The 27516-nt window shown below is 44.8% G+C and overlaps 1 protein-coding gene across 3 annotated transcripts in view; it reads right to left on the reverse strand.

The window, feature by feature from the left end:
* The window catches only part of TBC1D15 (TBC1 domain family member 15), a 611295-nt gene that overhangs the window by 398924 nt on the left and 184855 nt on the right, over window positions 1–27516 (reverse strand). For all 3 annotated transcript variants that reach the window (XM_085653851.1, XM_085653849.1, XM_085653850.1), the window contains exon 6: window positions 23382–23481. In XM_085653851.1, the coding sequence (XP_085509977.1) occupies window positions 23382–23481 (100 nt within the window). The remainder of the gene's footprint in view (window positions 1–23381; window positions 23482–27516) is intronic.

Raw genomic sequence — 27516 nt, forward strand, 5'->3', positions numbered from 1 at the left:
ATTTTCATAACAAGAACTTAAGGACACTTGTCTGGAGCATAATTGTGGTTATAAAACTTGTTTCAGAAGCCTTTAGGAAAAACAAACTATCATATTTAGCTTGAATTAACTCAGTTATAGAAAGTGGGTAGTCAAGGATACAAAACTGTCTCTTCAGAAATTATACCTTGCTCTATAGGCATCTGGGAAGTTAAAGAGCTAGTTAGACAAACTATGAAGAAAAGACCGCAACACTAGAAAGACTGCAAATCTGAAACTGCACAATTTTTAAACATTTGCAACGAAGACATTTGTTATACAAACACAAGGAGAGACTGGCTGAGGTGCAAGAATAATGCCCTCACAAATAGAGTACTCAAAGAAGCCATACCAGAAAAGGCAATATCGTTAATTTACAAGAGACTGATTAAAAAAGGACGTGACTGTATGGTTCCAGTAACAGGGAGATGGGCTAGAGACCTAGGGGTCTGGACGACAGAGATCTGGGAAACTAAAGAGGTGGCATAAAGGTGGGGTTCGATCCTGTTCAGCTCAAACAGTTACAAAGAATAAACTACACATATACCAAATCAATTTCTTCAGACGCACTGGGTCCGATTTAAGCCTCAGAGGATGTAGGGACAGAGGAGAATATATATATATATATATATATATATATATATATATATATATATATATTATCTACTGGCGGTCGCCAGTAGATAGTTATAGTTAGGACCGAGTTTCCATAGGAAATCTCAAAATTCTATTTTGAATAACTTTGGCGCCAAATGACGAATCTTCGCGAATTTTTCAAAACTAATGGGGCGCTCCGCTCAGCTCCTACCCTGAAAGTCTCGGGGTGATTCGTCAAGCGGGGGCCGAGAAAAAAGGGGGGTCCCAAAACACGTTTTCCCCATGGATTTTTCCATAGGGACTTTAGTCGCAGCTACAGCCCGAACGGCTGAACAGAATTACGTGAAATTTGGCAGAGAGGTAGCCATAAGGTCAGTTTGGTGCCTTTTGCAGGTTTGGTGTAAATCTGTTCAGTATTTTCTGAGAAAATAGCATTTAAATCAATATATATATCTGTACGTACGCAGCGTGCGCGCAGAGTGCGCGCACTCGGCCGTCCGCGAGCGCACTTCTGATTGGTTGTTACATCTTAGTAAACATTCTATTCGGTCGAAACCAGGAAGTGTCGGCCGCCATTTTGTCTCTCGCACTGAGAGGGTGTTGAAACATAAAGGAGAAAAACATGTAAAGGGGGCAAGCTGAACAGTTCCTGACCCCCTAGTAGGGGTCAAGGGGTCCCAGGAGGTCCCCCTACGGCAATTAAAAAACTTTAATTTTTTTCGTCAAATCGCCGAGTGCGCGAAGCGTGCGCGCACTATCGAAATGAAAAAAATTCCACGAGGTTCGCGCAGCGTGCGTGCACGCCGTATATATGCTTTAAAATAAAATTGCAATATCCACCCCCCCCCCGTGTGCACATGCTGTGAGTAGCACAGCGTGTGTGCATGGCTTAAATATAAGGGAACAAAGTATACCACAACCCTTAACAACAAAGCGTATCATGTGTCCTCCTTGTGCGGACGGAGCGCGAAGTGCACCGTGCGTACATGGCCCATTAAGCGGAACGTGGGCGCGCGGTGCACGGTGCGCAAAGTGCACCGTGCGTGCACGGAACGAACTGCGTGAAGTGGGCGCGCGGTGCGCTTTGCGCGCACCGTGCGCGCACGGCGTAAAGTAACTTAGCATTTAAAAAAACGTACAAATTCACTGAAAAAACCATAGGTTTCACACACGTTATAGTTCGGAATTAGCATTTAAAAAACCTTGCAAATTCACTTAAAAAACCATAGGTTTCACACATGTTATAGTTAGCTGGGCATTTTCCTCATGAAAAACCAATGGAATTCCCCCGTTATAGTTAGTGCAGGCAACTATAACTCACGCGACCGTAATCCGCTGCTGATGACGTCAGATATTACATCACTGATGACATATGTGTCTTTCTGAAAAAAAAAAATATATATATGTATAGCTAAAAAAAAAAGGAAGAAGACATGGGTATATAAATGTGTAAATACAGTGATGTAATATCTGACGTCATCAGCAGCGGATTACGGTTGCGTGAGTTATAGTTGCCTGCACTAACTATAACGGGGGAATTTCATTGGTTTTTCATGAGGAAAATGCCCAGCTAACTATAACATGTGTGAAACCTATGGGTTTTAAGTGAATATATATATATATATATATATATATATATATATATATATATATATATATATATATTCACTTTAAAAACGATAGGTTTCACACATGTTATAGTTAGGTGGATATTTCACTCGTAAAAAAACATTGAAATTCCCCCGTTATAGTTACTTCAGATAACTATAACTCGAGCGACCGCCACTCTATCACAAGGATGATGTCATCAGTGATGTCAAGAGTGATGCCACTGACCATGTCATGAGTGATGTAATATGTGACGTCATGAGCAGAGGATTGCGGGTGCGCGAGTTATAGTTATCTGAAGTAACTATAACGGGGGAATTTCATTGGTTTTTTACGAGTGAAATATCCACCTAACTATAACATGTGTGAAACGTATGGTTTTTAAAGTGAATATATATATATATATATATATATATATATATATATATTCACTGAAAAAACCATACGTTTCACACATGTTATAGTTAGCTGGACCATTGAAATTCCCCCGTTATAGTTAGTGCAGGCAACTATAACTCACGCGACCGCAATCCTCTGCTGATGACGTCAGATATTACATCACTGTATTTAGACACTTATTTACCCATGTCTTCTTCCATTAATTTTTAGCTATACATATATTACAAATTCTTTTTTTTTCAGAAAGACACATATGTCATCAGTGATGTAATATCTGACGTCATCAGCAGAGGATTGCGGTCGCGTGAGTTATAGTTGCCTGCACTAACTATAACGGGGGAATTTCAATGGTTTTTCACGAGTGAAATGTCCAGCTAACTATAACATGTGTGAAACCTATGGTTTTTTTAAGTGAATTTACAAGGTTTTTTAAATGCTAATTCCTAACTAGAACGTGTGTGAAACCTATGGTTTTTTCAGTGAATTTGTACGGTTTTTTATATGCTAAGTTATGTATTTATTTTTTTTTTTTTTTTTTTTTAAGGTTTTTCACCGTGCGTGCACTGTACGCGCACAGTGCGCTTTGCGCACGGTGCGCACGCCCACGTTACGCAGTTCGCGGAATTTTTCCGTTTCTACCGTACGCGCACACTACGCGTACTCCGCGATTTTTCGTAAAAAAATGTAAAGATATTTTGGCCCTTGGGGGTCATTCTGGGACCCCCTGACAAAGGCTAGGGGGTCAGGAACTGTCCATCCTGCCCCCTTTTCACGTTCATACCGTACGCGCACGGAGCGCGCCTATAGATATATATATTGATTTAAATGCTATTTTCTCAGGAAATACTGAACAGATTTACACCAGACCTGCAAAAGGCACATCCCTGACCTGAGGACTACCTCTCTGCCAAATTTCAAGTAATTCTGTTCAGCCGTTCGGGCTGTAGCTTGGACTAAAGGTCCTGTGGAAAAATGCATGGGGAAAACGCGTTTTGGGACCCCCCCTTTTTCTCAGCCCCTGCTTGACGAATCCCCCGAGACTTTCAGGGAAGGAGCGGAGCGCCCCACCTATTTTGAAAATTTTGAGAGGATTCGTCAATCGGCGCCAAAGTTATTCCAAATAGAATGTTGCGGATTTCCTATGGAAACACGGACACACACACACACACACAGACACACACACAGACACACACACACACACACACACACACACACACACACACACACACACACACAGACAGACACACACACACAAATATTTTGAGAGGAAAATTAAGAACTGCCCGGTGACCATGGCCAGACAATACTTAGCTGCTGTATAAGGAGGGGCCCAGACAGCAGGGCTCAAGGAGTGGTGTGCATTATGGACTGTTGTATGGAGGCAGGAATGACAATTTATGTAAGTAGAGGTTGTCCATTGAAATGTATAAAAGTGTGGGGACAATAGTGTGAGTTCCAAGGACTGTCATTTCTCAGTTTATGGAAATAGGAGTCCCATTCATATATACAAAAGAAGAATGTCCTGATCAAAACTGCATAAAACTGATTAAGTGATCAGACAAAATAGTCATATGTGATGTAAACATGTATGTCTGGTCTGGTATCCATCTTTTTTCTCGTTTTGACTAAACTCCATAAAAAGATGTCTAAAACATAGAAAACATCCCAAATTTCATGTTATATTTACTCTCATGCAAAATGATCAGAGGATGTTCAGAAAAAAGTTAATAAACTAATTACAAAAATATATAAAATTAGGTAGCTAAAAAATGAAAAGGCTAATTTTCAATGCAACAAAAAGCACAATTCGCATTATACAATACAAAAACAGGCGTACAAATGTACCTGAACTAGTAACCCCTGTGTTTTAAGCTTTAGTATTGGTGCTTAGTTGAGTTTCCAACACACGGGAGGATAAAAAGCCACACTCCGGCGTCCCCATCTAACAATGCTGCTTGGCTGTTGCTTTTTGCATACAATACAAGAGATTTAAGTTCTGAGAGATCGAGAAGAGTAAACAGTGGGACTACGACTCAAGTGGGATGAAGTTCTAATAGTGCAGAAGAAGTGCCTTGCAGGGGCAGTTGATGGGGAAATGAATCTGAAAAACCATTAACACCCAAAAGGGAGGAGTGAAAGAAAGAAATAAACCTCAAGAATGCAATAAACAATCTGAAGGGCAATGGTCTCTTTGGAGGCAATTTAATGTGACAAAGGACTGCAAAAAGTAGTAAACATTACATGCATGGTTGGAAGCTTTATTTTCCGCCTTCTTGTGCTAGGACTGGGTAACCTTAAACAACGATGATGGAGCCTTTAGGTCCCATCATGGGGCATTCCAGGAAAAAAGGTTTAGCACTTCAACTAAAAATGCCATGTTTCTTGGTCATTTTTGTGAGGGGAGAGAGCGGTACGTCCCGTGACACAATGTACAAAGTTGCATTATGTGAATCAATGGGAACCAATCTGTAGATGAATTTGTAGACACGCCTGATTCCTGTAAAATGACACAGGTTAGCTGGCCTCAGGTAGCAAACTTGCTGAGCAGGACAATGTATAGAGTAAAAGTTCCTGATAAAGGTTCTAGAAATTGAGAATGAGAAGTGAGGCAGATATTATCAAATGCTGAGAAGGTAGCAGCAGGCATCCGAGTGCTTCCCCGTGATGAAAGCTGCAATCACAGATGGCTTCCGAAGTGGAAGACTGACACTTTTGGTGGTAACGTGGGAAGAATATTTGTAGGAGGAAAGTACATTTGAACATGGTAGTTGGGGTAATGGAGAAAGGGGAAGTTGGTTGCACCGGTTTTAGTAGAGTTCAACCGACTTGATGGAGCACTTTCACTTAAGCCATTTCTATACTTCTTTTTCGGTTGTCTTTTCCTAAAGCCAGTGGCCCCATTTAGTCACAATGCATTTTTTGCCTATATCTTTTCGACTTATGGCAGTAGATCAGGTATACTAGTAATGTTCCTCCTGTTGCCCCTTTAGTATTACCAAGTGACAAAAGGATGCAATGCAGTTCATTATCTGCTGTTGGATTCATCAAGAGAGTGTAAGGATACTTCGATGCCATTGAATCGGTGGTGCGCACTCTAATTTGGAATAATGGTACTCCCTGTATAGCATTGGCTAAGCTTACGAAAAGCTGGTACGATGGAGGTATAGCCCTGCTAGCAATCAAAAACTATTGCTGGTGGTCACCAATCACTGGGTACACCGGGCAGGAACGGACCCAGCCTACAGGATGGACAGACATAATATGTTCCCCGGTAATTATCCATGAGCAATTTATGGGGGGGGGGGGTATGTACCAAAATACACTCCAACATCCACCACAATCAATATATGGCATACGGCGAAGGCAGCTTTGGGGTGGAAAAATAGTATTACACAAGTCACCCAGCTGCTAGACACAGACCGGCTGAGTGTTATCGAAATACCCAGAATTCTATAAGTGGAACTTGATTGGTCTCTCGAGGGTTGGCGACATGTGGGCAAGGGGAAGGTGGCCCCTTCCAGCGATCTCCAATGGGATTACGAATTACATAGTGGGGAACCTTTTAGATACCTCCAAGCCTGTAATGCATAACAAAGGGTGATACCCAAAGGTACTGAGCTGCCGCTCTCCTCGCCCCTAGAGGATAGACTCCTCGGCGATTACCTTCAGGAAAAGGCTATTTCAGTGACGTACAGAAAAATATTAAACAATACGCCGGATACACTGGGGAGAATTCGTGCAAAATGGGTGTAGGATGTTGGGAACATTGGCGATGAAGATTGGCAGGAGGCTTTGGCATCCCCCCGGGCGGCGGCGATCCGATCCCGATTTAAATGTATCCAACTCAAACTCCTGCACAGAGCATACTACACCAGTTCAGTGCTAGTTAAGATGGGTGCCCTAAACTCATCGGCCTGCCCTAGGGGATGTGGTCAAACAGGTACCTACCTGCACCAGTGGTGGGAATGCCCGATCCTCCAGAAATATTGAGGGAAGGTCACATCGGCATTGTTTTTAACCTGTCATAAAACTTTGGAGGTCTCACCCCACTGGTGCCTTCTTAATATATGGGATGCAACGGAGCTATCGAGAACCGAGAGTGTGTGGGTCTCCCTTGGTTGAATGGTTGCAAAACGCAACATAGCAAGAACGTGGAAAGGGCTAAGCTCAGAATCAGGAACAGGGAGACTGATATGGATTGGTGCATGCAAGCAGAGAGGGTAATATATGAAGGTAGAGGATGCCCACCAAAATGGACCAAAATCTCGGGTGCGTGGAACGAAAGTAGAGGGATGATATCACACCGGTCAAGGACGCCTCCTCCCTGTTAGCAGACCATGTGGGAGAATAGAGTCCAGATCACGAAGGATTTAATAAGACAGGAGACTAAGTTATTGTTCCTAAGTAACACAATGGCTGGTATTGTACTAAAGCACTGGTGGTGTTGGAAATGAATGAGACTGCACTGCACCGTGTTGTTTTTTCTTTTGTTGTCTTTGTTTTTGTTTACTCAAAAAGATTTTTACAAAATTAAAAAAGAAAAAGGGTATGGATGAAAACCAATATTTTGAGTTGTCTAGAACTAGGTGGTAAGAGAACCTGATAACAAGACCCAGCAGCTGGTTTTCCAATAGAGAATTCTTTAGAGAGTCACCTTCACCTGTTCTAGAATCCTGAGTAATTAGTGTCCAGACCCAACACTGGAGTGCAGAAAGTAAGCAAGGGTTCTGGCGTGAATGGCATACAAAAGAAAACCTATTCAAATACCAACTGCAGGGAGTCGTGTACTCAACCCTAGATAACCAGATATGGAGATGCAAATGTGATACAGATTAGTTGGGACAGAGCATTCACATTTCTTCCTGTGCTCAATTGTCAACTGGCTACAAGACCGCAAATCTTTTTAGAACATTTTGGTTGAGGTGCATCCAAATCCATACAATGAACTGTTATGAAAACTAAAATTTTCCCCAGCAGCTTTTTTCCATATTTGTTCAACAGTTTAATCAGAGTAATCATACATTTGGTGTTTCACAACTACACATGTACAGTTAATGCTTTATCAAAGGGATATAATAATGGGCGATCAAGATGACAGTATGTATCAGCTGTGCACCCCTGGATGGTGTAATACCCAATGGTATAGAACCTGAACAGGTGCGAACTTGGGTAGGTCTAGTTTTCGCTAACTGGGCGAAAAATTGATAACTCAGTGGTTACAACAGAATAAAAGGGGGGGGATAAGGGAGGAAGTGTAGAGGGTGGGCGGTTCGTATAGTTTCTATGGGGCTTGTCATGGGGCTTGAGTCGCGTCTCGCATTAAGTTTTATTGAGGTGTGGATATACCCTGTGTTCCAGGTGTGTGTTTGAGGTTGGATGTTGCCTGGGGATGTTGTTGCATTGCATCTACTTGATTCTCCATTCCGTGCTGTCGATATGGCTGGAGAAGCTCGGCCCATTCTACAGAGATGAGTCGGTGGCGCACGCCTCATATCTCCTCATTCCTCCGTGCATTTTCCTCCGTGGAGCCCCCCTTACTGACTGCTCCTGACCAGGCAGCTATTGGGGGTCCCTCAGGGGCGCGTCAATACATGGCAATTTCACGCTTTGCTAATAGGTGGGCCAGGGAGGCAAACCGCTCCTGTATTCTATAACGTTTCCAGCGGCGGAACACTCGGAGCGTGCAGGCCCCCCCATACAATCATTTGCCACTATATTGTAGGCCTACATGTGCAGCTCAGGTATTGTCTTTGGACTGTTTTAGTCATTCAAAGCCTTCTCTTGGCCTTAGATAAAATGTTTTCAAAACATTTAATACAGCAGTGCCTCTAACTGAAAAGTCAGTCACAGAATGACCGTATATTCTAAAGACTAGCATATTCTGAATAATTATAAGGCATGCACTTAAATTTTTATTTTGAGAGAGTTACAATCTTAAAAGGTAACCGCCAATACAGATTTTCATGAAAATGTATATTTTTTGGCTCAGCAGTAAGACCTTTCATGTGTTAAACTAGGCTTACCCCACGAGTAGCTCATGAGCTACTGGTAGCTCTCCAGCTACCTGTAAGTAGCTCGCCTGTGAGCATACCATCCTACTAAATTAGAACCTTTTACTAGCTGAATTAATGTATGTGTGTCAAACAGTGTATTCAGGAGGAAAATGTGTGCATTTTAAGAACTCATAAGCTGATGTTTGGAGAAAATTGCTGAGTTTCCAAACTATAATTCAGGTTATTTTTGAAGGATAAATCATATGGGGAGACATTATTAAATGTACTACATTCATACCAGGGGCATTGCAGCTGTGGCTGTTCTATATTACCCATGTAAAGGTATTCCAAATTGACAAAGCCTTTCTTACATTACTGCTGGCAACCCTGGCTGATGCACTGAGGTGATTGTTGCTAATAATATTGCAGACTGTGGCCACCAATGTAAACTCGCAAGATGCGGTTACTATTACAAAACTAATAATATTCGTAATTTGCAATGATTTTCATTGAACATCAGTATCTCGCATTACACAAAAGATTAGAGACTACTGTGTTAAACTAAGCATTCCCCGCCCCATAGATAATTGTTTTTTGTGGTCTATTCTGTATTGTTGTATATAATTACACCAACACAATCAAATCCCAACACATTCTTGGTGTTGTTGGAATACTCTATTTATTAATCCTTGAAAGGCTGCCGTTGCTCCATGTAAAGCAAAAGGCATACATTTAAATTGAGACCAGGTAGAGAAAGCATTGCTAAGTGTGGTTTTGTCATATAAATATTATGTACAATTTTGAATTGCACCAGCTGGAAGCCAGCACTCCTGGGGTACATTAGTGTTTCTTTCCCCTTCCCCTGACAATCTTCCAGATTTCTTAGTTCTTTCAGTGTTAAATTTAATGACTGAAGCCTCATGAAAAGGGGTGGAGGGTGTGTCACATGTGAATCTATGATAGATACCACTGCTGGAGAAACAGAGTTACATGTAAGTAACTTTCTTCCTTTTCCAGCATTAGATCTTTCAGGTCCACATGCTTAATTTAGGATTACCAATGTGGTAAACTTAAGGAAACGAGGAAGGTGGGAATGAGCCGTACCACACTAAAAAGGCTTCTTAGCACTGCTATTCTCACGGCTACTTTTCTGATCTTTTTAATGTTGATGCAGTAGTGCTTAACGAAAGCATGCATCATCTTCAAGTTGCTGCTTTGCAAAGGTCTTTAAGCCAAAATCCTACTAAAAGAGCTGTAGTAAAAGTAATAGCCCTAGTCAAGTGAGTTTTGACTGCTCTGGGAAGAGGATGATTCATGGATATATGAGCTTATGGAATGCAAGCTGTGATCCATCTTGCTAGAGTCTGTTTTGTTATAGGCTTCCCTTTAGTCACAGTATTAAAACCTACAAAAAGGTGCTCCATATGACGGAGGTCTTGGCGCTGTGAAGATTGATTTAGAGTACTCTTTTAATGTGCAAGGAATGTAACGCTCATTCAGCTGGACTGCTGGGATTAGAACAAAATATTGGCAGCAAGAATTTCTGGTCCAAGTGGATTGTAGATGGCACTTTGGGAATGAACTTTGGGTCTGTACTTAATGTTATTTTGTCCTTGGAAAAACCTATGTGAGGTTCTTTGCACCACAATGCCTTAAGTTCACTCACTCATTCTGCCAATTTGAGTAATGGCTAGCTAGAACATAGTTTTGCGTAACAGGTGTTGTAGAGACACCTAGTGGATTGGCAGCTCAAAAGGCACAAACGTTTGTGCTGGCAAACTTGTTCTGAGTTTCCATTTCAAAGGAATTAGTGTTTAGGAGGTAATGTCCAAAAATAATTCCTCCATGAACTCTTTGCTGGTTCTTTCAGAAAACAACAAGATTTTGTATGGCCGTCTTAGAATCTTGGTATGGCTAGATGTAGCTTCATGGATGCCATGGATAGGCTGGACTTTGCTAATGAAGAAGGCATAGAAGAAACTAATTATGAAGCACTTTTAAAGGATTCCGACTCTCTTTTCCTGTTCCTGAAATAAAGCATTTCCATTTCAGGTTATAAGCTTTGATGGTTAAAGGGGCTGGGGCCACTTTTAAGATTGTTTTACAAACCACGGGTATCTGTAAATGCCAAAACTCTAGATTGATTACAAGGAGCCAAGCCATCCAATGAAGGGACTGAGGGCTGTGGTGAAGTGCTCCTTGAAAGTATTCCAGCATCAAGCTTAACTTAATTCAGAGTTTGTACTGATATGTCTCATAGCTCTGAGCACCAGTTTTGAAGTGCCCATGCTGGAGCCAGACGGGTAATTTTGCACCATTCCCCTCTTGATCTTGCACAACTGTCAGTTTATCAGAGGAATTGGAGGAATTTTGTTTTCAGAATGAAGTTAGACATGTCCGGGTGTAATAATTTCTTATTAATTCCAAATAAACACATGGCCAGTGCCTTGGCCAATACTTCCCTCATGTGATAGAGATGATTGTACCTCATATCAATCTGAGTGTTTTCTATTTGTCTGTAAGATACATTCTGACCAAGCAGAGGTCTCTCTGCATGCATTAATCCTGCCGGGCTGCTTCAAACATAGCCAACATGTACCCTAGCAATTTGCTAGATAGTTTTTCATCACTTCTGCTGGGAGTCCATTAGGGCCCTTTGTTTACCTACCAGGAATTGGGACTAGTTTAACGTTACGTCTACACCAATATCCTCTCAGTCTTACAAATCAAATAAGGTAAGCAGAAGATTCCGCAAAAAGCATTTCAGACGTGTTGTAGGTTATTAGTCTCTTGGACGACAAGTACAGGGATTGAACTTGGCATGCATTCATAACTCAAGAATGAAAATGTAGAGGAATCTCTTCCACCTGAATAGCAATCACAATAGGAATTACAGTAGTGTATTCCACTTTTTTAAATTCTTATTTGATACATATTTTTGAAATGTTTCTCATCATCTTGTTTGATCTTACAGGTGACAACGAATACAACCACTTACCTTGTAGGGTCCCATTGACTAGGCCAGAAATTTCTGTTCGGTTGTAGTTAGAAGCACCAGTACCTTATCCGCCATATTTGAGGTTCATAATTGGGTTCATTAGTCATAGTGACCTTTTTGAGGCCTTTAGACATTTTTCATATACTAGTTTGCGTATTTTCTATCAACAGTTCTGTAGCAAATTTATGGCTTTTCAGACATTTATCCTGGGCTCATCATACTCTAAATCTTCTTTTAAAATATCAAGTAGTTCACAAAGCTACAGACCTTATTGTAGCTTCAACTATCTAAAAATCAATGGAGGATTGAGGAGTTATGCCAATATACATATCCCAAAGTAGCAAATATCCCCAATGCAATTGATAGATCACTTCCATTCTGTTTAAGAGCAGATCTCAAAATCAGATTAAACCTCTTGAGTGATCTTACTGTCTAAGGATGGGAGGTAGAGGTTCTTACTCCATTGATGTGTAGCAGGTTTTGTTTCTGGTACACAACCTTTGTCAAGAAGGATCACATTTCAAAAAGTCATTCTGTAAAAAAGGGAACAAGGCTGAAACAATGGCAATTGTGATGGTCACAAAGGGCTACTTCCTTCGGGAATGTAACACATAGCTATGGTCGGATACATAGTAATGTGCTTGACTGATGTACTTCCACGCTCTCGTATGTCATATTCAGTGTGCATCGACAACTATGTGACATCATTTTTAGGATTGCACAAGATGCCTGTGTTGTATCCATAGACCTATGTATAATTACTGTGTTTAATACAGATTGTAACTCATTGCTCCTTCCTATGCAAAAATTGAATAACATTATGTTAAAAAAAAAAACAAAGGGCTACTTCCTCTAGACACCTTGAGGCATTGTATTGAACATGTAGGATATAGCAGAATGCTTTGTATAAGGGTCCTAGATACCCCAGGGTCCATATTGTGTTTCGATTACCAGGAAGAGCTGCAGTGAATTGTTGGGTGTGCCTTTACGGGTGCTGGTCTGACATATTGCGCTGTAGCAACATGTTATCATGTACAATAAGGTCAAATTAAATCTGATTAAATTGGCAAGCCGGGGGGCGTGGCCACAAAGATGGCAGACTCAACGCGCTCCTAAGAGGCTCTCAGCCGATACCACATTATCCTGCATAATCCCGTTTTATTGGACATCGATGAGCCTGTTTTGCCTCCACAGGCTGCAGACATGCCTTATCCGCAACAGTGAGCTGAGACTCGTGGCGGACCTGGAGTCTTACTATGTGGCTCCGCGGGCCGCTGGGTCGTTATAGCCGGAATCCTTCCTCTCCAGCGTGATCGGATCCCCAAAGACCAGGGGGGCTGATGTGCCCTTGGTGAAAGTGCTCGTCTGGTAGTGTGGGGGCAAGTGCACTGTGGTAAGCGGGGCACTCCCAAGAGGGCAAGCCCACCGGGGCCATGGAATGTCCTGGACTGCTGGTGCAGGGAGGCATGCGGCCTGTAGGCTGGCGTCTTGCTGCACCTGCGTGAGACAAGTGAGGGGAGCAACGCAGTATCTGCCAGTGGCCCCTCTGTGGCCCCCTAGTCCTCCCCCTGATCATCTTGGTCGCGGTCGGCACCCCACCTCCCGGCTGCTTGGCTCCACTGGAGTGAGGGATATCATCAGAAGACACCCAGTCCCCAAGTGGCCACTGAAGTGATCCCTCAGCAGTATTTGATGGCAGTATGTAGCGCGTTTCTGGGCTGGGCCCTGGGGGTTGCTGCGCTGGACAGAGGCAGCGAGAAGCCTTTTGAAGGCCTGCGTTGCTACCTAACCCCCCCCCCCCCATTGAGGAGGAATTTTCCTGCAGCTGCAGCCAGCCGCAGTGACCGTTTTGGCCTTCTAAAAAACATACTCCTCGAAGGGCTTCGAGAGGTGGGACATGATAGGCATCAGTACAGTGGGAGATCTCTGGACGAGGGGAGGATTCAAGACATTCGAGATGCTGCAGGCGGAGTTTCAGCTGCAGGGCAGTGAATACTTTCGCTACCTGCAGGTCCGTCACGCACTGGGTTCCGTCTTCCCAGACGTGGCCTCCATCCCAGAGTCCTCCCCCCTGGAGGATAGAGTGCTAGATGGCCACGTTCCGGACAGCACGATCTCCCTCATTTATAAGAAATTGATAAATGACCGCTCGGGCTTACTGACTGGCCTCCGCGAGGCTTGGGTTGCCGATGGGCTGGAGTTGGACGACGAGGACTGGATTTCCGCGGTGGCCTCTCCGAAGGAGGTGGCCATCCCGGCTCGCCTTCGCTTCGTCCAGCTCAAGATACTCCACCGGGTGTATATGACGGGGCCAAGGCTTCAGCGTATGGGCTATGCCGAGGATGGATTGTGTAAGCGTGGGTGTGGTGCTTTGGCGACTTTTTTACACATTCTGTGGGAATGTCCGAGGGTGGAGCGATTCTGGCGTGGTGTGCATGAGGTCCTGCGAGCGGTTACACATGTTGCGCTGTTGCCTGAAGCGAGGAGATGCCTGCTGAATGTGTGGGAACCGACTGATTACTCGGTTCCGCAGACGCGATGGGTGACTCTGGGATATATGATAGCTAAACGTGACATTGCTCAGCTGTGGGGATCTCAGAGACCCCCGGCGGTGTCGGCTTGGAAAGAACATATGGATTGGTGCATGTTCCGAGAAAAGGTGGTATATGTGGCGCGGGGTAAGCCTGGGGCATGGGTGAAGATATGGGGCCCCTGGAACGCTTACCGCGGGGGTATTTGCGAGCCACCGTTGCTGCCTCCCGCTTCACCAGCTCCATCCCCATAGTTGACCCCCTCCCTCAGCCCTGGGCACATTGTTCTCCCAGTCCCGGACCAGTTTCCCTCCCCCTCTCTGGATTTCTTCGGATGGTTGGGGTTCCCCACTTGAGGAGCACGTGTCGTCATTTTCGATTGTGGGTTGCCTTGCGGGTGTGGTTTTATGTTGTTGTGTTGTATAAAACGAAACCGTATTGTGGGTTCAGAGTTATGTGGCCCACATTGTTGATACCTCCTGCTTTATCGTCTATGCAACGCCAAGTGCCTTATTGTATGTATGTCATTTGCTTTTGTCACTTTAGCGGCCGGCCGGAAGGTTGTAGGCCCATACTTGTATATATTTGAGATTGCAATAAACGGTTTCAAAAAAAAAAAAAAAAACATACTCATGGGCTGGAACAGGCTGACGGGGGGCAATACCATGGAACATTCCACCTTGCAGCGCTGTACACGTACTGTGCCTATTGGGGAGGGGGGGGCTGAGGCCGCTGAACAGGCAGCTGGGAAACCCAAGAGGGCTGGATTACTGAAGGCTATTCAAGGTTCTTGAATGACCATAGAAAACAAGATTGAAACTGTGGGCCTAAAGGTTAATCCCCTATGTACTGACCTCTGCAAAGTTTCTTATAAAGTCTGGCTGGCAGAGGGCTCCATTGAGGAGGCTACTTTGAAAAAGCAGGTCACTGTGGTCACGTCCCGCTCCAGGACCCTGGAGAAGAGAGTGGCGGAAACAAAGGGATGCTTCTAGCGCAATAATGTGCACCTTTTAGGATTCCCGGAGCGGACAGAGGGGGCCCACCCTGAGCAGTTTGTGGTGGCCCGGATATGGGGTACTTTGAGGCCCGATGGACTGTTCCCTAGGTTTACCATAGAGAAAGTGCATCGTGCCCTGGCAGCTCCACCACGACCTGGAGCTCCCCTGAGAGCAAGCATCTTGAATTATAAAGACCGAGACAGCATTCTTAGAGCAGCTAGATACACGGACAAATATGAAAATCATAAGATCTCCATTTACCCAGACTATCCAAACAAGGTCCAAAGTGCCTGAAAGACATTCCTTGAAGTCAAAGCTAAATTACGCTCAATGCGACTTTGATATATGCTGCTGTACCTGGCTCGGATGAGAGGGCTGACGGGGGGCAAACTACACTATTTTGATACACCTGAAGATGTCTGGTGCTTGTTGGAATGTGTGGGACAAGGTGCCCAGGGACCGCAGTGGCTCCTGGAGGTCTGAAACAAGGAGGGGTTTGCCGCCGCAGAGGAGTTCAGTTCGGCGAGAAGACGGTGGACCAGGAACTGGTTCTTATCGATCTCCTGATGTGGCTGATCTTACTAGGGTGGAAATTCAAGAGGATGGCACATTAGCTCTGGTTTTTCCGGAGCGGCAGCTTGAGACGGGAGAGACTTCCTTACAGCAAGAGGAGGACGTGCTGCCCGCGACCTCTGCTAACGGAGGCATAATGTCTTGAGGATCGGGACCCTCGTGTAGATTGCATAAAAACCATTGTGTGTTCCTTACTGGAGGGGGCGTCCCCCATTTAATCAGCTGTATGCTGCTGTTGCAGTAAGGGAGAGGAAGGGTGAACTGATGAGTGTTCTTGAATTTTTCAGGCAACCACTATGGATCTGTAGCTCGTTACGCAATCTGTGGGGGTTACCATCATTGTGAACCCACCACACTGCTTGCGGGATTGTTTTGCTGGGTGACCTCTCCACAATTGTGGTAGGTGATAGTTGGGAGGGGTTAGGTTAGGCTGTACATACTGACAGCAAGAATACATTTGGATTTCTTGTGTTGCGATGTTACGCTGTATGTGTGGGGAGGGGGTAAGTTCTATAGATCCTTCGGTGGGGGGGGTCAAGAGTTCACATTAGTTCATTGTTACGATGTGTGTTTAACAACTGTGCAAATGGCTACTGGCCTGGTGGCACTGAACTTGGGTATCCTGGGAGGCAAAGGGCGGGGGAAGGGTTTATGGCACAACTCTGCAATGAGCATGGTTGAGCGAGTTCACATTGTTACGTGGAATGTCCGAGGGCTTAAACATTACACTAAGCGCTATAGGGTTAATGTTTTCCTCAGATGCCATAGGTTTCAAATTGCTTGTTTGCAGAAGATGCACCTTGGGATTGTGGAAGCACAAAAATTACAGAGGAAATGGAGGGGTAAAGTGTTTTCTGCCTCTTATTTCTCCTATGCCAGGGGATTGGTCAGTTGGGTGGCTCCCGGGGTCTCCCTTAGCCTCACTTACAGTGAGGCGGATGTGGAGGGGAGATATGTACTGATTCAGGGTACCCTTGACGGAAAGATTACAATGTTAAATTTGTATGCTCCCAATGTAGATGACAGGCACTTCTTTGAGGCGTTGCAGGATGTGTTGTCGGGTATTGTAGGGTCCCCCATTCTATGGGCAGGTGATTTTAACTGCTTTTTGGACAGAGTGGTGAATCGCTTTCTGCCCCCGGGTGGTACTAAGCGTCTGATGACAGGACCTTTGGAGAGGGCAATGCAGAATGTGTGTCTTTTGGATGGGTGGCGCATATTGCACCCTGACAGTTGAAAGCATACATGTCACTCTTGGACTTATAATACTTACAATCGGTTTGGTGGTGGGTGGGTGGGTTAGAGCACTCCCGGACCAACACACTTACGCATATGGTTAGGTTACTTGTCATATCACATCGCAACATTATTGGCTCTGGACTGGGGTGGGAGGCTGGATGGATGTCGAACGTGGAGTATGCCCTCTGATTTACTTACAGAAGCTACATGCAGAGAAGACTTACGGACAGCCATAGAAACCTATACCACTAATAACTGGGAGACAATGGAACACCAGGGAGGTCAAATGGAGGGCCTTAAAGGTGGTAGTACAGAGGAATGCATCAGTACTATTTGTGGAGGGAGCAGAAGGCTAATAGCAGATTTGAAGACCAGGGAGGAGCAGTTGGCAGATCTACAAAAAACAAGAGGTATGTGCAGAAACGCTGGCAGCCCACAGGGAGGTTTGCACCCTTTGGGTGACACACTAGATAAAACAGGCCTAAAGACCTATCGGCAGTTGTTATACAGAGAGGGTGACAATTCAGCTAGACTCCTGGCATGGACTCTCCAATGAAGAACAGAGATAACCACTATTGTGTGCATCCGGAATGTACAAGGTAATTTAAAGACCCACCAGCGGGATATCCTGATAACCCTAGTGGAGCATTTTAAGTTGGTCTACCAAGCTGTCCCACTGGATGCTGAGGGTAAGACGGACAGGTTCATTGCCATGGTGGGGCTCCCCAAGCTAAAGAGGGAGGTTTTGTTAGAGCTAGAGGAGGAACTCACTGTGGAGGAGGTAGGTGCAGCCATTCAGGCATTAAATAAGTCCAAGGCCCCCGGCGGTGATCGATTCCCTGCAGAATTCTATCATGCTTATTCCTGGACTCTTAAAGAGAAATTGTTAGAGGTTTATCATGGATTCATAAACTTCATTCAGGACAGTTATGACTGTTAAATTTAAGAATTAGAAATGTTTCTTTTTTTCAATAGTATTGCTTCCAAATTGCCTACCATGGGAATTGAGGAAACGACTCCCAGAACTCTGTTCCATTGGAGTGTTCTAAAAAGTGGTTTACCAGCGGCGCGGTTTGAAGCAGAAACTTAATGCAGGATTTGTGCTGGATAATTCTTTTGCTTATTTCCGGGTTTGTTTTCCAGATATATCACATGGGGAAATGATGCTATAAACCACATTTCTGGTTTTGGATTTTGAACATTTGAATTGTTTCCAGGAAATGCCATGGTGTATAAATGCAACTCCTTCAACAGCATAATTGCAAACAGAACAAGAGCCGCATTGGTGATGGCGTTGGATTGGGTCGAGATTCCAACGTTCTCTCAGGGTCTTTTGTTTGGATGAATGTGACAGTATGTTACTTCTGACATTCATTGCTTGTACTTGTGATCTTTTTGAGGGCAAATAGTGGCTTTTCAAGATGACAATCAAAATGAGATCAAACGTGCCAATTCTAATTGATTAGGGAAAAGAGTGGAAATACAAATCAACCAACTTCTCTCTTTTAGGTGTTTTGAGAAGAAATTCACTTGGCCTAAACCAAGCTACTTTGAGTATGTTTCCGACAAGTGTTTTGGTGTCCCCTTTTTCCCAAAAATCCGTGATGAAAAGCATCGCCGAGCGAGAGCTGCCTTGGAAACTTCAGTGCGCAAAACTGCTGACATTTAGCGTTTTCAACAGAGGCAAAGAGATCTAACCAAGGCTCTCACCACCACTCAGAGTCCTTGCACAACCTCCAGATGGAGACGCTATTCGTGATCCACTAGGCACCTTCGGCTGAGTTTGTCCGCTCTGGTGTTTCAAGAACCGGCTAGATGCTGAACCACCAGGGTAATGCCCTGCTTTTCCAGCCAAGTCCGGAGACGCAAAGCCTCTTGACACAGGGTCCATGACCCCACCAGCCTGGCTTGTTGCAGTACCACATGGCGGTTGTGTTGTCCGTGAAAACCTGAACTAGCCTCCCCTTGATGGACGGCAAGAAGGCTTTTAGCGCCAGCTGGATCGCCCCAATCTCAAACAGGTTTATATGGAGCCGGGTCTCCGCCTGAGACCAGAGTCCTTTGATCTCCACCTCTCCCAGATGGCAGCCCCATCCCAGAAGGGACACATCCGTCACTACTGTGAGGTCTAGATGGGGAAGGGAGAGGGGTCTGCCTCAGACCCAATCGTGGTTTGATAGCCACCACTGTAGTTCTCTTGCAGTGCCCTCCGAGATCTGGACAAGATTGGTGAAATTTCCTCAATGCTGCGCCAATTGGAACTTCAGGTCCCATTGCAGAGCCCACACGCGCCATCTGACATGGTCTACGATAAGGATGCAAGAGGCCATGAGGCCCAGCAGCCTCAGAGTAATTCTCACCGAAATCCATGAGAGAGGCTGAAATATTGGTATCATAGTTCGAATATCCTGGGCTCACCGCTCGGGAGGATAAGCCAGAAACAGCACCGTATCCAGACGTGCTCCGATGAAGGGGAGCGTCTGCAAGGGAGTCAGGTATGACTTTGGCACGTTGATAGTGAACTCCAGCGAATGTAATAGGTTCGCTGTAGTCTAGAGATGGGAGACAACTGCCTGGGACGAGCCCGTCTTCAACAACCAGCCATCCAGATAGGGGAAGACTGTAACCCCTGATCTCGGCAGATGAGCTGTGACCACCGCCATCATCTCGGTGAACATCTGCGGGGCACTGGTGAGGCCAAAGGGAAGCAAAGCAAACTGAAAGTGCTCCTGGCCCACTGTAAACCACAGATATCGACAATGGGCTGGCAGGACAAGAATGTGGAAATAGGCATCCTGCAAGTCCAACACTACCATCCAGTCTCCCGGGTCTAGGGCAGACAGTACCTGCGCCACTGTGAGCATCTTTAATTTCTGCTTCTTGAGTAAGTAGTGGAGAGCTCTGGAACCAGGAAATAGCGGGAGTCGCAACCACAGCCTATTTCCTGCCCGGGAACCCTCTCTACAGCTTCCTTGGCCAAGAGACCCTTGACCTCCTCGTGGAGTAGCGCGAGATGATTATCCGTCAGCCGATTGTGAGTTGGAGACATGGGGGAAGAGGTCATCTTGAAGGGGAGGGAGTATCCCCATTGGACTATCTGCAATACCCACCTGTCCGGGGAGATATTGCGCCAGCGGTGGAGGTGATGGCGTATCCTGACACCCACTGGATGCTCGTGACCCTGAAGGGCCGAACTAGTAAGGTTTTGCGGTGGAGGAGGGAATGGTGGTTTGGCTTGACTTCTGGCCTCCCGACCCTCGAAGACGGGATGAACCGTGGCCACGGACCCACAGAGGTTGCTGAACTTTGGGAACCCACTGACTGGAATATGGTTGGTGCGGTTGGAAGCCCCCTCCGTAGCCACGAAAGGAGTGGAAAGCAGACGCAGGCTGGGTTGTAGTACTGAGGCCCAAGGATTTGGCCGTAGCCCGAGAATCCTTGGAGCGCTGCGTTAGCCTGGTCCCCGAAGAGACATGACCTATCAAAAGCCACATCCATGAGGTTTGCCTGGACATTACCCGAAAAGTCAAGACATTCTTAGCCAGGCGTGGCGCCTGATGGCCACCGTCAAAGAAATCGCTCTGCACAGCAAGTCTGTAGTGTCCAAGCCACAGCAAATGGTGAACTTTGCTGCCTCTACCCCATATAGAATGGGAATAAAGGCAGGCTGGCGGAAGAAAAACTTTTCTTCCCATAGGTCTCCAGCAGTTTAGATTCCCTGTCCAGAGGGGCGGAAGGGAACGCGCTATGGAAAGTGAAAGCCTGGACCACCAAGCTTTGGGGGGTGGGGTGGGCAGAGAGGAAAACTGGGTCGCCTGGTTCAGGGTGATGGCGGCTGGCAATCATTCTATTCACAGGAGCCCCTGTGCTGGATTTGGACCAGGTGCGCAGAAGAACGTCCGTTAAGGCCTCGTTAAAAGACAGCAACGGTTCCGATGAGAAGACACCAGGCTGCAGGACCTCTGTCAAGACATTCGCCTTGACAACCTCTGTAGGACTCCGCAGGTCCAGGACCTCCGCAGCCCTACGTTCCACCATAGCACACAACACCCCTCCTCCATAGTCAGGTTAGGGGGAGAGAACATTCCAACATCTGGGGAGGTGTCCAGGCCACTGGCATCACCCAGCTCCTCTTAAAAGTCCATGTCCTGGGGCTGCAGGATTTCTATGGGGTCCTGCTCCCCCTCCTAATCCTCTTCCTCTAACCCTAAACCTTCAGAAAGGGGCTGGTTAGACGGTATGAAGCCATATGACTTAGTTGGCGCTGGTCTCAGTGGACGCTAGACCGGCTCTGTATTGTCCGGAATGAGGATCAGGGAGGTGCCGCAGGGAGGGGGGGACCTCGGCGTCAGGCGTGCCCAATCACGGTGCCCATGGCGTCATAAAATTCCATAAGTTGGGCAGGGGTCACTCCTGCCCCCGGAAATGGAGGGGGACGCGGAGTCGACCGAGGTGCCCGCTCTGCAGGACGGGGCCTAGACCGCCGAGGTTTCTCCGTCTTGCTGCGTGGTGGACGGAGCAAAGTTGACGCATGCTTCGACTTCTTGTGCTTCTTGTGGTGCCTCTTACCTGACGACTTCGATGAAGAGGACTTCAAGCCACAAGAACGATGCTCAGCCCTTCATCTCGACCGAGACCGACGAGGCGACCTCTGCGGTGCGTGCCGGGCCGCCAGCAGCTTCAGGGACTGCTCCCTCAAGGCCTTTGGCACCATGGCCTGGCAATCGGAGCATGACTTCATGTCGTGGTCGCACTCCAGGCACCAGAGACACACAAGATGGGGTTCCGTTACTGACATGGCGCCGTGACAGGCGCCAAACAGCTTGAACCCTGAAGTCGTCCTACTGGACATTCCTAACACACCAAAAGGATTCGACAAAAGGTCGAAAAAACTCTGTCAAAAAGTGACAGGGGCTAGCTCTCTTCAACGGATCGGTGCTGGCTGGAGCGGAAAGAAAAGAACCACCGTCAGTGCACCGGAGTGGTTATATTGACAACACAGACGTCACGACGGCGACGAATACGAAGTCTATGATATCACGCGGAGTCGAATGACGCCACCTACTGGCACGCAGAGTTACTGCTATAAAAAATCTTCCAGACAAGCCCGACACCTGGAATTTCAAAGGTAAGGAATCTGCAGCTAGATTGCTCTATCGGATACATATTTTTGAAGCAATTAATAGTTGTTAATCGGTCAATCTGTAATGAGATCAGGTCTGGAACTGAGTTGTATAATCCTCTTATATATGTACTGTCATTGTGTCTTTAAGATTTTGGTTAAGATGCTGGCTTGGTATAACTAACAAGCTAACAAATATAATCATGGTGGTGGGCTCCAGTGTAACCAGTAATAAGAAAAGTCAGAATGCAATTTTATATCTTTCTACTGGATTTTTTTTACCTGCAATGCTATATAAAGAAAGAATAACAGTAGTAAAGTATGCTTTTCATTTCAGGGAATAAGTAATATGATTACATATGTCAGGGAAGATATAGATAGCTAAACATAATTCGAACAGTTGTTAGCTCGCATATCATCTTCAGTCATTAAATAACTTAGCAACAAGATGGACAAGGAGTTCTGTTGCATGTTTAGGTTATAAATGTTCTATAGAAACTACAAAGTATATCTTACCTTGTCCTTGGTATGAACTCGTCAAAAGAACATTGACCTTGCCATTGGTGAATGTCTTTGGATAAGAGAAGCACGTTCTATTGTGCTACTGATTCTGTCCAATAAGGTGGAATCAATGATTGTAAGGTTCCTCATAAGTGTACTTAGCATTATGAAAAGAACACATGTTTTGATTAACTGGAGCCCATCTACTTAAGGAAGATTTCTCTCAAATATTATTTTCACTTGGCATCTGAAGACCAGCCAGACCAAACAGGTGTTAGAAAATAGTCCTTCGTGAAGGCCATATGCTGAGCACTGCTTGATATACAATATGAAAATAATTTAATGTGGCACAACTAAGTGTTACTAATTTGTTTATGCACCAAGTACTCTCATCACAAACCTCAATAACTGTGCCCGGGTAAAAGGAATTTGCATCTCAAGTAACTGAGCAACTTATAATCAATTTTAACATTAATTAATTGCTACCTGACGTCAATATTTTTGCAATTTCTAGACAAGTATACCCCGGCCACTCTATGTTGACCGAAACCACATATTTAATAGAAAGTTATAGGCAAGTATTAAAGTCACATACTACTCCTTGCAATATATAAACTGTTTAAGAGGGTGAATGCACCTGGTGTCTAGATTTCACTCATAAATGTAAGTCCCCTACCAATTTTGTGCAGAATAACATTTATAATGAGGGTGGGCTACAGCGCAAAGAAAGACTTAGTAACTGAAAGTTTAAAACTTAATTGTGTTTCAGATTGTTATCACCATTACTAGTCAAACCACACAGACCTGTATTAAGCCAAATGCTGATTCATCAAAAAAATGATCAAATGATTGAGAAGACCTCTTAGGTAATGTCACAAGAATAATTTTGGCATCCACCGCCGATCTGTAAAACAATCAAGAAAACATCACATACCTCTGTTTCCAAATAACACATTTTGAATTGAATCATTTCATTATACTTTAAACTTCAAACTGATATTTGACAGTCCCCAAAATCCACTATTACATATGTTATCAAACATTAACAAATGATTATGCCCTACCTTGCTATAAGTGGAGGCTTGCACTGCCATGTTAAATAAACATCCTTCTTAAAGCCATGTCTAATTCAAATATTGGTAAATGCACATTTCCTATAGAGCAATCGATTAACAGTGTCAAAAGCCAATAACAAACAACAGTCATTGGCAAGGGGCATACACATTGGGCTTGTTTCTACTTTCCCCTACATGTGCGAGTGCAGAAACCTTTAGTCATATCATGACACAATGATCAAGTGCTGCTCAGTACACCAGCATAGTATTCCTATGTTGAGACCTATTATAATAACCCAGTTTTCCTCTCACACAGTCAAAAGAACAAGCCTATTTATTTATACATTTAGGACAAAGCTGGCTATGATTCTTTTCCATTACATAGACTACATTAAATATTCCTTCATCAAGTCTAAGAAGGGATCGTTTTATAAAGAAACTGGACAATAGGTAATCAGACCTTTTACTAACAGATATGTCAATAATTGGCTGTTAATAAAAGGTGAAAACGGTAGCACTTCAAAAGACATTACACTCAAAATGAGGATTCAAATTAATAGATTTATTAATTTATTGTGTAAGGGAGCAGAGGAGGAGCACAGAAGATTGTTTAGGAAACTGCTTTCTGGGCAACAGTTTTAAAAGATCCGAAAACTCTGGTAACCCTGCTGTTCGCTGGTTCATGCCAACCATCTTTTTTACGCAACTGTCTGTTTATCTCAGGCACTTCGTTTGGCAAACCTTTTCAGTATCAAATTGTGGCCAACTTAGTCCACAGTAGCCGATCCATGAATTTGCTTCTTTAAAAACGTTGATATCTTCGAAGTATTTGATGTGCTTTCAAGGAGTTATGTTTTGTGCCAATGATACCTATGAGCCTCTTCTCACACCTTAGCTGTTTTAATGGGGCTCCTTGGTATGGTTATCCATTAGGCCCATAGAGTTTCTCGTCACCACCTCTCCTCTTGCTATAACTCATCTTTTCGGTCATCAGCAGAATTTGATCAAATGTCCCCTGAAGACATGTTTAGGAGGGCACGATGGCTGGGGCTGCACTATTCTTCTTGCAACCTCAGGTGGGGCACATGGCTTTAGCTCTTATTTGTAGTACAGGCATGCATTTACTCTTGTGTCATGATGGCCTCCATCAGATGTAATTGGAATAGCTGCACTATAGCAAACCTTTTACATTTTCAGGCTAAAACTGTTCATCTGCTGCCGGTACTCGGATTCATAGTCATTAGGCAGCATCTCAGGCATCACTTGGCCCTAAGAGGTGGCTCTCATCCGGCAATTGCACAAGCTTAAAGGAACACCTGCCCCATACAACTGGGAGTACCACAACTCATCTGGTTAACCCACTGCCATCCTTCAATCATTCGACTGTTTCCCATTCCCTTAAAGAAATCTGTTTTTTCAGCAGCCAGCATGTCCATCAATAGGGACACATAGCCACCACTATGCTTCACTCCAGCAGCCATTTGGATAAAATACAGACTCACTAGGAGATATGAGAAGTTCACCCACACCATAAGTATGTCCGTAAGCTGAAATGTACATCATGAAACTGCTGGTTTAGTTGGGATATGCTAGAGAGGCCCTAAGAAGGCCAGTTCACCTTGTGCTCCACAAAGCAGTGTCCTCCTTTGTGCCCATATGGCTCTGCCCCTATATCTTTCGTATACAACAACATTTTATTTCGGAGGTATTTGATACTGTACAGTTTCAAATCAGAACAATCATGTCAGCGATCCACAGTACATGACTTCAGGCGAAATCCTATGATCCTAAGAAACAACACTTTTCACAGAGGTCACACTTGAAAACCAGCACCCTCCCAATTAAACGCAACTATGGAGCAGCATCCTACTGGCCACTAAAATTGTTCTGGCGCCTCGCCAGGCCTTTCAAGTACTACATAAATTCAACTACAATACACAATACCAGCATGTCTGTCTAAGACAGGCTAATTCTATTCAATGGTACTTCAACGCCCCTAATTTAAGAATTCATAAGCATATTTCAGTCTGCAAAACAAGGGGAAATTTCCGGGCAGTGGTTATATGACTTGCCAGGATAAGTTGTATCAGTAAACCAATGTCTCTCTTGAGACTAAAGCGGTTTCAAATATCAAGATCAATTTCAAACCTAAATCCTGGGTGACCCACCAAGAGAATCAAGTTATTGATACAAAAGTAATGACCTCTGTTTTCAAAGAACAGGTCCCAATTCTTTAAAGAAGCGCAGAGGAGCACAAGCGTGGTTAAACAAATGTCAATTTTCTGACTCAATCTAATGAGCTTTACATGCAGACTTTTATTGGCAGATGACAAATATTCCAAGGCCAGATTCTCTTGGGTTTGTCTGTGACACCATAAACACCCTCAACCACATTACAATAATCTTGCTTAATTCTATTTACCAGGTTTTCATGTATAGGTCTTAATTAAGGCACCGGTTGTGATAAGAATGAACAGGGGGACAAGCACTAGGGGACAATGGTTGAAAACATTTAGCTTATGTGAAAGGCATTATATGAGTTCTAGTGAGACCCATTGATGGGGCTGGGCTGTGGTACTAGGGGATTATTTTCCACTTAGAGAGCAGTGATTCATTCTCAAACACCTTTCATATAAACTGTTTCATGGCCACCCCCACTTTTTGCTGGTGCTATTATGTTTTCCGACTAGTCTGACTGGGATCTTGCTGATCAGGACCCCGGTCTCTGTACTTCTTCCATAAATTGGACATGGTGAGTACTTAGGTACCCTCCCAATTGGCTACTGGTGTGCCCTTGTAAATCCCTAGTATATGGTACTAAGGTACCCAGGGCATAGGAACACCAGGGGTCTCCCATGGGCTGCAGCATGTATTATGCCACCAAATGAGAAACCACTCAAATTGTGACTACAGGCCTGCCACTACAGCCTGTGTAAGGTGGTGCTAGCACCACTTACGACAGATATAGGGAAACAGATATAGGTTTCCCTATATCTGAAGTTACTACACTTACAACCTATAAGTCACCACTAAGGCAGGCCTTTCAATCTTGAAGGCAGGGTGCGGGGACCTAAGTGTGAGGGTGCCTGTAAGACCTGGGGTTTCCAGGCCCTATGGGGCGGTAACGTGACACGAGCGGTCGGGCCACCAAAGGTCTGTGTGTAAAGCAACCATACAACACGCACCTCACATGCGACGAGGAACACACACAATAAGTGACGCCACACTGTAGGAGTTATGTAAATACACAAGTTTATCCAAGTAGATCACGTTAGATGCAGTTCATAAGGCAGCAGTACATTTCATATGTTGATAATACAATAGCTAGCGATGTACATATCCGTCAGGAGCTATAAAGGCTGTTCATACCACATATGCAATTCATGACATAGCAGTACTGCCTGGGGCACAACTACCACTCACGTAGCTGCACACGCGCATTGGGCGCGCTAACCGGTGACGACCTCAGAACGGGGCACCTAGCATGGAGAGCTACTCGTGATCTCTGGCACATAGCACTGTAATAGGGAATATAAATAACAGAGCGCTACTCGTAATAAATAGCGTTTAACACTTCAATATGGCACATGGATGATAGCGCGCTACTCGGAATCAATAGCACGTGACACTTCAACCTGGCATATGAATAACAGCGCGCTACTCGGAATTAATAGCACGTAACACTTTAAAGCAGGGCATGTAAAAACAAAGCGCCACTCGTAATCCATGACTCTCAGTACTTTGGAGCGGAGCGTATAACATAAGGCACCACTCGTAATCAATGACTCTCAGTACTTTGGAGCGGAGCGTATAACAAAGCGCCACTCGTAATCAATGACTCAGTACTTTGGACGGAGCATATCACAAAGCGCCACTCGTAATCA

This window comes from Triturus cristatus, chromosome 4_1 (genome assembly GCF_964204655.1).
Source record: "Triturus cristatus chromosome 4_1, aTriCri1.1, whole genome shotgun sequence".
Taxonomy (NCBI): Eukaryota; Metazoa; Chordata; class Amphibia; order Caudata; family Salamandridae; genus Triturus; species Triturus cristatus.